The 12,596-nt window shown below is 39.7% G+C and overlaps 1 protein-coding gene across 1 annotated transcript in view; it reads left to right on the top strand.

Annotated features, from left to right (window-relative positions):
• Positions 1-265: 265 nt before the first annotated feature.
• The window catches only part of tshz2 (teashirt zinc finger homeobox 2), a 39,646-nt gene continuing 27,315 nt past the window's right edge, over positions 266-12,596 (top strand). Inside the window, exon 1 of the mRNA XM_084916431.1 lies at positions 266-958. Within this exon, the coding sequence (XP_084772557.1) occupies positions 919-958 (40 nt within the window). The 5' untranslated portion in view covers positions 266-918. The remainder of the gene's footprint in view (positions 959-12,596) is intronic.

The raw sequence follows: 12,596 nt of genomic DNA, 5'->3' as shown, positions 1-12,596 counted from the left end.
AAGCATTTTTACATCAGGCCTCCAGAACTGCATTCAGCTTGGAAAGTATTAACCGAAACAAAAAAAACAAAACAATTTTGTGCATTTTGATACTCCTGCAAAGAGCGGACTGTTTTTGGAATCAGCCTGTTCAGATAAGTAGGTTTATTCCAACATTCAGCGAGTTACTCGGTCAAACCCACACAATAACCGTGTGTCTGCGGCAGTTCATTCATATCTGCTGGAGATCTTACAAACTTGTCTTTCATCCAGCGAGCAAAGCGGAAGCTGCAGGAAAGGCTCTAAAAACAAGAAAAGCTGCATGAAAAGGCGCCGAGCACAGAGTGATAGAAAGCAGCAGCCCAGCAGCACACAGCCTGTGCTCCCGTCTCTTTTCTCTGGCCTCTGTTCCTTTAATAAACTCATGGTTATCTAGTGTAACAAATGTCTCGCTGCCATCATCAAGTCCAGGCGAGGAGGGAGGAGTTTTTAATGTTCAGTTTGTTCTATGGATCGATGTCTGCTGGCATCGCCTCTCCCCTCGCCTGCACCGTGCGTAATATACTGTACCATTACCAAACGCTTTTTACGCGCATTCCTAACACATTTTAGCCACCGAAAACAGCCTGCGGAACTGACTGACACGCGTCGATCAACATATGTGGCACTGATGGACACAAACGGATCGTGAAAGAAGAAGATTCGCAGCCCGTAGGAGGAAGAAGAAGGTGAAAGAACGATCCCGATTTAACATCTGTTTCCCCCCCACCGCTCTCTCTAAAAACGATTCCTAACTGGATTTTTCTTTATATAGTGAGAGAGACTGAAGTAGTCGGAGAGCCACAATAAAGACTCACACTCTCTGTCTATGCATGGACTATCGTAGACCGCATTCAGTTTTCACCTGGGCACAGTAGTGAACTGCGACTCCAGAAAAAAATGCCACGGAGGAAACAGCAGGCACCCAAACGGGCTGCGGGTAAGAGATTTTTTTTTTGTCAAAAAAGAACCTGTTTTTAATATGAGTGTGACATTTGTCGATATTTGTTTTACGATTCTGCGAATAGCGTGTCTACAACACAGGGTTTCCCTTTCAAACTTTTATCATGTGGGACCCCCGAAGAGATACGAATCAGATCCTTCCGTTTAGTAAGAGATCGTCCCGAGGAGCCCATCAGAGCAGGTTTTCTCTAAATGTACATGTGGCTATGGGTTACTATATGTCCCGTAGAGAAGAACGTGAACGCAGATAAAGTGAATTTAATAATACGGAAATGAAACTAATTCTCATTTCACTCGGGACCTTCTAGAAGCCCAGTGAGGGGGGTTCATCAGGGACCTCAGACACCAGTTTTTGGTATCAATTACTGTAAAAAGTCAAATGTTATAAAACAGTAGAGGAAGACTTGCAGCTTTAAGAGCACTTCTGGGATGATTAATTAGATTAATAATGGAAAACACTAGAAAGGGGGAAAGGAAGGACAATAAAGCCTTCTAGGTGCCCCCCACCCCTCCAAAAAAGAAAAAAAAAATACTCATACCATGTCAAGGGGCATTTATTCATTCATTGATCAGAAACTTTCTTTGCCCATACTTTTTTTTTTTAACCCTCTCTCACTGCATTTGATTTGACCCGCATGAAGTGTGGAGAGGGGCTGAAAGATGTGGAGCTGCTGGATCCGTAGCAGATGAACTCTGTATGAACTCTTCATAATCTTATGGACAAATGGAGAATGGGTTACACTCACTCACACACACTCTCTCTCTCTCTTACACACACACACACACACACACACACAGAGGCACCCATATACACTCCATCCTTGCTGCTGGCAGGCAAAACAGGATGTGCACACTTCCACAACACACACATTTTTACTTTTTGTGAAGCGGGGTAATCTAGTCAAATGCTTATGTACATTCTGCTGTTTGTTAAAGCACACAAACGGCGCTATATGGAGGCCCGTGCAGTGTGTGCTGGAGGCCAGCATGTTAGTTGTAAAACGGTTTTGTAAATGTTTGTGTTTACAGCTTCTCTTTTTTAATGCAGCACTGAGGGAAGCTGAATCACAGCGTTTCTATCCCAAAGGACCCCCTCAAAAAATACCACTAAACTTAATTTTTGCTTATAATATATAAAAAAAAAACTAAACTACACAAAAAGGTCACAAATTACCTTTGACCACTTTTTAAGCAGCGTTAGCAATTGTGCTATTTAATGCAAATTATAATGTTCCCAAAAAGGCTGCCTCATTACGATCGAGCCGGTGCATTAAAACTAGATTGATCAAGGGTATTTCAGCGTTTGAGGATGCAATTACTTGGTTGTGGTGTGCTGAGAAGTTATCAGTCTTTATTATGGTTGCGGATGTAGCAACCAGATGGTGATTGTTCGCTGCCAATAATAGCGTCTCTTTATACCCGCTTAAGATACTGAGACCCTTATCTGCCCGGCACACTCTCAGTTTACACACACACACACACATAGACACTCGGTGCCATACAGTCACACACTAAATATTTTTCCCACATTTCAGTCGCCAAAAGCCCTCTTTTCTTAAAAACAATGCCCCCAGTTTTATTCAGAGAACTTTTGAGTAGATGCCTAAGTGATCCCTTTACACGCTCTCAGCTGCCTCGCCTGTACTCTGGTAAATGTGTCAGCCCTATAGAGAAATAAGCCTTCCAGAAGAGTTTCTTCATTGTTGAGGTAATTGTCTCCTCTTTGACAGGCACATTCATCAGTGGCTTAATGGTCAATCAAAAGTTGGCAGGCAGAGTGTTTTCATTCTTTCCTATCCACTACATTAGGAATACTTAATCAAAATGTCTCCCGGTAATGGCTGTGAAGAGTTCATGACTGACTGATCCGTTGTCTGTGCCGATAGAAAATTAACAGCTCGGCACTGGAGAGATGTGGGCCTGCAGATAAACAAATTGTGCATTAATATTTCATCTTCAAGACCTGGGATGTGCTATCAAGCGGTGGAATATTCCTGGGCTGTGTTGTCATTTTTCTCGCATTCTTTTTTTTTTTCCTCCTGTATTCTTGAAGGCTCTTTGCAGCTGTAACTCATTTCACTTGATGACTTTACTGGGGTTACAGAGAGTGACGACAAATTGATTACCTGGCAGAGCAAGAATGGAGCGAAGAGAGGCGCAGGCTGACAGTCATGTTATAATAATATGTTTAATGATGTGTGGAGGGGGAACAAGGAGAGAGGAGTATTGAAATAAGAGCATGGAAGATGCAAAGGAATAGGTTTCATTTTTGTAGGGCTCTTAAAGATGCAGTATCCCCCCCCCTTGGTAGGAAATAGTGTTTTGCAAGGTGTTGTGAGGGGGTAAAAAAAAATCGCAATTTCCAGCTCGAGCATTTATTCAAAGGACATGCTGCACTCAGGGCTCTTGCATTCTCTACTGGGGATTGTATTATTAATAGGCGTATTTGTAAATGTGAGACCACAGTTGTATCTGATTTACTTCCTTTACATACAGGGTTTGTGTGGTAATTTAAAACGCCAATTACTCACCAGTCCGGGATAGGATGCACTAAACCTTTACTTTATTACTGAGAAAACATCACTAAGGCCGAGGCTACCAGGCTGCAGATTCCAGGATGAAATTTGTGTATCGGCTTTATATATGGTGTAAACGTAAAGCCCTATAAGTGCACGGGATGCATTTTTGAGTGAAGGGAGCCATATGTTATTTTGCGGCCGTGGGAGTATTCCTCTTTCTGTTTTTTACAATAGCTCTCTGCCTCAAACTGTTAGCCCAATTTGCTGTTAACAAGATAAATTGGAGAACAGACAAAGGCATTAAGTGTTGCAGTGCCAGCTAGTGACTGACAGCAGCTTGTGGGAATTGGCTAGCAGAAATTCCTCCTAAGTGGTTTGTTCAGAAAACATCCTACGATCAAGGCAGATGTTGTTTATCCAGTTTAGGTAGAAAAAGGAAGTCCATTTTGTATGACAAAAACTGCGAGGAAAATGGCAGCAAGTACAAGAGTGACTTATTGTAGTTTTTTAAAACCCCATTACTGCTCTCGTTCCTCTGTATTCACTCGCTTTTGTCTAAAGCCTTTGTACCGACTTTTTTCTGTGATTTTTCTTACATTTATTTGACTAATTAAGATTTAAAAGGAATGATGGTCTTGCTAGATTGAAGTTTTTTCTATAATTTAACTGATCTCGTGTATGCCTGTTTTTTTATATTTATCCTTCGACTATGACTCTAGTGTATAGATTTGACTTTTTGCAAACAATGCTTTTTGACATACTGAGCTTCTCCCCATACTTGATACGGCTGCATCATCAGGGTACAAGTTAGGAATCCATGCATGGCACAACATATGGTGACTGCCCGACCCTTTTACAGAGTACACCCCATAATCTTACATGGTTTTCCAGAGAAAAGACAGTGCATGACAACAATGAGGCAAACCATCTTCTTGGCCTTGGAAATCATGTGATTGTTACTGCTAAAAAAAAAGCCTCCATGTGCCTTTTTTGCCATTTTGATACAGAAGATAATGAAAGTTTTTGCAGAATAAGATGAAAAACCTCCCCTTATAATAAAAAAATATGTAGTAGTCATTTTGTAACAGTGCTCATTCTGAGTGCAAATCCCTCTTTTGAATAGTTACCAAAGGATATTATCATTAGCACTCATTAAATCAGTGTATTTTTATGCACCATATCTCTGTGAATTTATTTCAGCAGGGCAAATATTTTGTTTTGATCAAATCCAGCCTTGAAATTTTGTTTTCTTATGAGCAAATCCGACTCTATGTGCACACTTTGTTGCAAAGCTTGCAATTCTCTAACTTGCAGCCGCTCCCCATAGAGATATCCTTTAATAACTTTCTCCTCATCAGCTAGTTTTCTTGCTGTATATTCTCGCCACGGTGGGGGGAAAAAAGAGAGGGGGGGTAGGATCAAGTCAGGTGGTTCCAGCGTGATCTCGTTGCATTTTCTCCTGCGTGCTAGTTAGTTGACAGGTGTAGATGGCTAATAGTTTGGGAAGGCTTTTGTTTGCGTGAGAGGCAGACAGTGTGGTGCACTGTCTAGGTGATAAGAACCAAGACTCCTGTGCCCTCCAGCACAGTGATCTCTCTCCTCCGCGCTGCGCTCTCCTGTGTGGAAAAAACAGCCTGTTATGATTGGTCTCAAGGCAAGTGCCTGTGCAGTGTTGCACCTCTCTACAGCAACTGCTCATTCACCTTGCCTTCCCTCAGAGACCTGCACTAGTTTCCAGGCAAATGACACAATTTGATATGCCGTTGGGGTGATTCATGTGGATAATGTTTCCATGTGATCATCACTGCAGAAAAGAGACTATTTCTTGTTATGTTTTTTTTTTTTTCCTCATTAAGTCTGACAATAACTGGAATATTGAGAGAGTTTATTGCAAGGAGGCTAAAACTCATTATTTCTGCTAGACATTCCAAGTACAAAAGAAATTATGTTATGGTATTTTGTCCAGGTCCCTAAAGATGTAATGATTTACAGAGGAAAATAGGGAGGAGACTTTATAGCTTTGGTTGTTCATTTATGTGGATTTAGAGGATAAGAATGCAAGGCGAGTTTACAGTTAATACAGTAGCACTGAGGACCTGGTATTGATTACACAGAGGAGGTATGGTGTGTCTTATATGGTTTATGGTAAAGCGGACTGCAGCTCATATGCTTCGTATTATTGTAATGATATACATTCCTACCATAGTTTATCCTGCTTTGTCAGGACATCGTCTGTGTCCACGCAGAGTCGAGAAGATGTAAGTGAAGAAATCCATCTTGTAGTTGTTGACCTACATGTGTAGTCAGTCAGAGAGCATACGTGTTGGCCATATGGTTAGGAGGTTTTTATATACAATCACAGCCGGATCAGGTTAACCTAACCTGAGAGGCTTTTCAAAGCTCTTAACATATTATGTTTCTTAAAAAGAGGTCCTCTCCAGATTTAAAAATCACATCTGCTCAGGTTTCAGGAGTGGGGACCATCTGGGGTTCCTGCGCTGCTTTAGCTCAGCAGCAACGTGGCTGATAGTTTCAAGTAGAGAAAGATCCCCATTTAGATGTTTTTCACCAGTTCCTGTGTTAAAAGTTTACTTTAACTTATATCATATATCTTACAGTGATGTAAAATGCCCAGTAATGAATGAATATGACATTTCACTTCAATATGCAAGCACCAAAAAAAAGAGAAAACATTAATCTTAAGTTATCCGCGGTGTACCTGATTTGCTTCTTATCAAATCCTTAATGAGCTTCAATTAAGATTTATTATGCAAATTAACCCTCGGCTGCTACTGACTGCAGGAGCAGGAGCTATGACAATATTGTGCTAATGGTGTGATCTGTAACAATTACAAAGGTAAGCTGCCTTCACAGTGCATGCTCCACAAGCCTCTGAGAGGTCAGACCACTAAATATGCGTTCAGGTGTTCTGGAGGTTTGGAAAATTGTTTATCAAGTCTTTATTAATTAGTCTTTTAGATAGCAGTAGATAGAGATGTGATTGTTTCCCTGATATGCGATGTGTTCACAAGCATTGCTGCTGCATATAGCTGCTTGTTTTTTTATATAGTGTTTGCCAGTATATGTATTTATTTAGCTAAACTTAAACAAAGGAAGGCAAAGGGTAAAGGAAATCTGAGACTGTAAACCAAAATAAGTTGACGGAGCTTAAAAAATAGGCAGCCAGCTGTATTTATTAAAAATGAAATATTTTCAAAATAAAAAAAATATTCAGCTGTTTGATTCCAGCTAAAATCAAATGCTCATTAACTGAAACTGTTTCAGTGAATATTTCTCTCTCCATCTCTTAAACACAAAAATAAACGTGCAGCATTGTTATTCCAACACTTAAGGCCTGGACAGGTAATGTGTCTAATTATCTCATCAAGTTAATTAGTGGAATTAATATTCATTACTTTTTGCTCTTGCGTTAGGAGCTTTCTTTTCACATTGAAACGAATGTCAAAATGTACACGTGCTGGTCATCAACTCAGCAACTTCACTCGTGCTTTTACAAGTTAGCTGTTCTGACTCAAAGATAATCAAATCGTAAGCTAGACACTAAATATCCCGTGGGGAGAAAAACAAAGAGCTCGGAATGACAGAACATCGTTAATGTCCATAATCTGCTCTGCAAACCCAGAACCTTATCAAGAGGCCCGCTCTGGACCCTGCAGTATTCATCCACAGTATAGAGCATACCACCCACAAACACGCACCAAATAAGTACAGTGATGTGTACTTCTAAGTGGTAATTACCTCATTAACTCAAAAAAGAAGAAAATGTTACAAGAAAATCTACATATTTATGTTAGTTGGGTTTTTTGTTTGTTTGTTTTCATTTCATTTTTATTTAATTACTTTGAGTGTCTGGGTTTACCTTCACCTTTACTGAGCTACACATTACAAGCCAAATTCAAAATGCTGCCATACAGCCAGGCTCAGTGGGCATGGGTTTCATTTGAACTCTGGATGGGACACATTAGTCAAGGTCCTGGTGGTCCTGCCACAGGAAATTTCAAACAGTCCGTTTTATGCATTCCAGCAAATCTTTATGTACAAAATTTTCCATTTTCTGCATTCATGTAAAGGGAATTTTTCTTTATTTATATAAACAAAATACATATTTTAACAACTATACCAAATAAATTGCAATTATTTATCATCGTTTAAATAATCCTGAATCCTAAGACACTCTAAATACAGGCCTGATTCACTCTTCTGTCCTTTTTGGTGTATTTTGTTGGGGGAATCAAATAGTTTTAACGTGCACGTGGCACCTATTCATATTTCATGATTATCTATTCATGAGCAAAATTTCTGCTCATGTTAAAAATCTCTGCACGATGAAAACATGTGGCACATATATATCTTTGTTTTGTGATCCTCTTTGTGGACTCTCAGTAGCATTACATGTATTTTTTCAAAGTAAAAGTCTGTGCAAATGCATTTCTTCTAAATATAAAGGAGGATGCATCTTTTGTGCCTCCCCCCGACTGAAATCCACACCTGTGCCACAGCCTTTGAGGTTATGACCAGAGGAATTGCTGCTGGACACTTTACTCTAGCACTGCATGAAGTTGTGAACCTTGCACCTTGTGTAACTTCATTTACCACGAGGCTGATGGCTTCCTGACAGCTTTATAGCCTACGTGTTTTATGAGTCGTCATGCAGCACAATTACATAGGAGCTAATTTGATGAATCAAGTCAATGTTCTGCCGGCTCTGTTGACCTTGGTGGCCTGTGATCGTCCGTCTCTCTTCGGGGGTCATGCAGAGGCTTTCGCATTTTGTACTATTCAGTTACAGTTAGGCAGACAAAGAAAAATAGAATTAACTCACACTTCTTATTATTGCCAATCAAGATTTGTAATGAGAAATTTTCTTGCCTTCTTTTAAATGTCTTTGGTAAACTTTCAAATGAATCAGTTAATTAGCCTATTTTGTATTCCATCGTATTGGAATGCAAAATGATTCCTGTGTTTCTGATCTTTTTCGTTTTAATACACATCATATAGACTCGGTTGTGGAAAACAAGCTGAAATGTCATTTGGAGGTATTTTGTAATCTTCATTCTATAATTAACTGCATTTAAACACCTTAAATTGTCTAATTTATACCGATGTGTTTCAGTGGCATGACCGCAGGGATCGAATGCCCAAAAAGCAATAAAAGACCTGGCCACAGTTAAGATGGAATAATATAATTTGAATTTTTGTGGATTTTATAAACTATCAAAACATCCCAAAAAATCTGCTGTAGTCACACTGTTTTATATTTGAGTAACCACACACTGGTTAGACTATAAGACGGTTTAACGAGATTTAATCAAATGATTTTAATGGTCACCTTACGTAGTACTTGTTACAGATACAGAAAGCTTAAATTATAAATTAAACACATAATGTAAAGTGGTGAAATAATAACTCATATTAGTCCCACTGAATTAGAAAGACAGCACTCTCATGATTCTGTGTTCTTAGTGCTTTCAGTGACGTTATCTAACAAACTCTTCTCGCACTAGAAACACTGATTTAGGGGAGTAGAAACTTCAGCTTGCTAATTAGCACAGCTTTCAAATGCTGAATGGCTCATTTGACAATTTTTGTTAGCAGTAGACACATTTTAATGTCAAACTGAATGTAAAGTGACAGGAATAAAGAGTTTGTTTTTTCTTCGTGGCGGGGGGTCCAGTGGATCATGCACTCTATTAAACACATTACCATTCGGCCCCGTGACACTTTGAGGTGCAGATTGGCTGAAACCTAAACGTGGTCGTGAATAAAGAATGACAGTAAAGTTTCCACTTTACTGTGTAACTAATATTTCGTGTGTTTTTTAAATTATTATGGTGATATTTCTATTTTGCGTTATTAAAACGGTCCCCAAAAATATTGTCAAATAAAAATCAATCAGCAAAGTGCTTCGTTTTTCTCCACATACATAAAATTTGTCTATTTTTGTCGACTGAGTAATATTAGCCACAACCTAAGCATCCTGTACATCTTTACAGAGTGCTAAGAAAGAATTTCCTTCTTGAAAGCATCACCATCATCATCACGGGAGACTCCAAAAGTGGAAAAAAATCAGAAAAACACAAGTGTTTAAAAAAAAAAACCTTGGAAGCAGATACTGTTTACCTGTTTGCCATAAAACTAAGAGACATTGCTTGGTAAAAATACCAAACATTTTCTTTGTTTTAGCTATACTGCTGTACCTAAACAGTGCCTGAGACTTGCACGGCATCGTGTTAAGAACCTTCTCCTTAGGGCTGTGCCTGCCTGTTTGTGTCTACAGTATGTGCTGAGCTAGTCTGTTGAAACAGCTTAATTGATACTCATTAAACAGCAGTGACAGCTTAGGTATCCATGATGAATGTTGAATAATTCTGTTGTACTTACAACTTGATTAAGGAGAAGCACACAACATGTCAGTGTTGTAGCCTATGGCTTGGTCTGTGTGCACTTACCAGCAATGATTTCTTATTGCTACCTGCAGTCTGCCTTTAAGTTAATCTCAAGCATTTGTGTGTGTGTGCCTGAAATAAACAAGTTTTCAAGCACTACATAAACAAGTATTAGAATTTCGCACGAGGATTAAAAATAGTTTTTACTTCATTTGACTTTGATTGTGATAGATTTTGCAGAGAGTGCAACACCAACCAATATACTTCATCTATAAATGTGAATAATGTTGACTTTTCTTTGTGTTTATTCAGCCACAGTCTGGCATTTTCATACAATAATAAAGTCAATGGATGTCAGGCAGATGAAAAATGTGCATCTTGTATTATTTCTGTTAGAAATTAAAGGCAATTGGAATTGGTTCAAAATTGACTGTCTTTGTAATGAGTGCATGATGAATGGTATAATTTAGAGAAGAAAATGAATGCTAGGGAACCAAAAATATTATTCTGCGGCATTTTATATGCTGTGATATTCCATGAAGATGAACTAATTTCACTAAATACCACATAAAATCTACTCATAATATTTTTCTACAGCATCATAAAACAGTGAGGATCAGGTCACCGGGGCAGATTCAGATTGAGGCAGATTCTCAAGTTAGTGTGATTTGATTTTTAGCGCTCTCTGTTTGTCTTTCTGTCAGCTGCTTTACGCAAAAACTACCCGCCCAAATTTGATGAAACCTGGGGGAGAGGTGGATTATGGGAGAAGAAACCGCCTATTCAATTTTGGGTTGGATCCACATCACTTTCTTTTAAACTGGGAGACTAGGCACTGGCTTTGGTATCGGTCTGTGCTCTCTAAGTACCCTTCTAAGGTTTTGTTTGTTTGCTTTCTTTGACAGACTTGGATGAATAAAAAAAAAAGCTACATTAAAATCCTTATCATTTTCAGATTTCGAGGCCTGCACAGCTTCTCAAATTGCTGACATCTGATTAAACCGATGTTCTGTTCCCATAAGAGAAAAGAAGCCTTTTCTCCATTTTGAGAGTAGATGAAAGAGGGGGAATTTCCGCAGAGGATGGATTTACAACTTTATCCTCACATGATTAATATTACACAGGGAAGTCTTTGTACAGGAAGCAGCATGTCTAATTATGGTCCAACTGTGTCTTGACTGAGAGCAAACAAAGAGGAACTGCACTGACACGTCACACAAACGGTTCATGCGGGTGCGGGGTGATGTCATCGTCACCCAGATTTCATGATGCTAAGCCCACAACTGATTGAGCAACGGCAGAAGTCTGGCTTTCAGTATACTACGTCCAGCTGGCGGCTGCCTCCTAGAAACTCTGTGGGCATATGGGTTTAGCTTCAATAAAACCCACGGCCGCCGGTGACGTGCATTTCCTTCTTTTTCATGTTTTCAAGGTTACGCATTTCCACCAAACACATAACCTCACCACTTATGACCTCACTGATGATAACTACAGTATGTCCACATTCGCCGTACTGTTAGGAGCAGATGCAGATTCATCACGCTCGCCCCCTCTGCAAGAATTCCAGGGACTCCATGTCCTCCCACGTTTGCCTGTTCATCATATATCTCAGCCCAGACATTCAAGAGGTTGCTAGCCAGGCCAGCCATAAGTCTTCCTGTCCATCAGGACGGCACCGTGTTTCTCTGCCTGATTTTCAGCTGTTACTTGTAAACCAGAACAGCATTCTTTAGATTAACAGAGTGACAGGGAGGCCTCTAAAAGCAAACTATAATAGTATGATATGTTACAGTCATATTTTATGGCTTTTAGTGTGTGAGGTCGTGCGTGTGCGTGTGTGTAGACAGATCAGCTTAAGGATCTAATAGGCCTGCATTGCACCTCGGGGAGTGTAGAAAATAATGGTGCTGTTTATCATTAGGTTGATAATGATAACACGTGCCAGCGCAGGAAACCTGGCCGCACCTGGTCATCGTCACAAGTGGACATCACGTGTGAGGTTATTCTTCTCATTCTTTTAGTTTTCTTTTTAATATTTAATATTTTATTTTTGTCATGAAGATGTGTCTGGCTGCAAAAAAGTCATTGATATAGAACTAACTGTCAAAATAAGTTGTGTTCAATCCAAAACCGCTTAAGGTGTCAAGGACACGTTTTCCTCCCTCCCATATCCTGACAAACATTGAGTCAGCAATTGTCTGTTGTATTTTCAGTACTCTCATGCCCCCACTCCCACCCCCCCAGGCCATTTTAAAGTTGTAGAAAGTGGTCATTTTCTCTGTGTCAGTGGGAGGTCAGTGCTGTGGCAGTCAGCAAAGCTATTCGGTCTGGTGAAACAGAGTCTATTGGGAACCTTAAAGACATTTTGTCCGGTGTAGTCGCCTCTCACTGTGTGTCTTCACGCCTGTCTCTTTGTACTCCTTGTGCTCGTAGAAAGTCTAAAAGAGCTCGAAGCATTTGTTGGATTGCTTCCAGAGCTCCAAACTTTTATTCTTGACACCTAAGACTACCCAGCTGTCAATTTTAAACCTGCTTATTAAACTGGCATATATGAATCTTGTCGAATATTTCCATTTGCACGGCTTTACTCCGTCTGTGTGGTCATTTGTCCTTGTGTCAAAACTACTACTTGTTATACCCAGCTCCTATTCAATCTGAATATCTACCTGTCCTTGCAGCTCCCTGTGTT

This window comes from Perissodus microlepis, chromosome 20, assembly GCF_051167445.1.
Source record: "Perissodus microlepis isolate ML-2025 ecotype Zambia chromosome 20, ASM5116744v1, whole genome shotgun sequence".
NCBI classification, from domain to species: domain Eukaryota; kingdom Metazoa; phylum Chordata; class Actinopteri; order Cichliformes; family Cichlidae; genus Perissodus; species Perissodus microlepis.
Note: the sequence above shows the minus strand (reverse complement) of the source record. Positions and strands in the feature narration are given on the sequence as shown.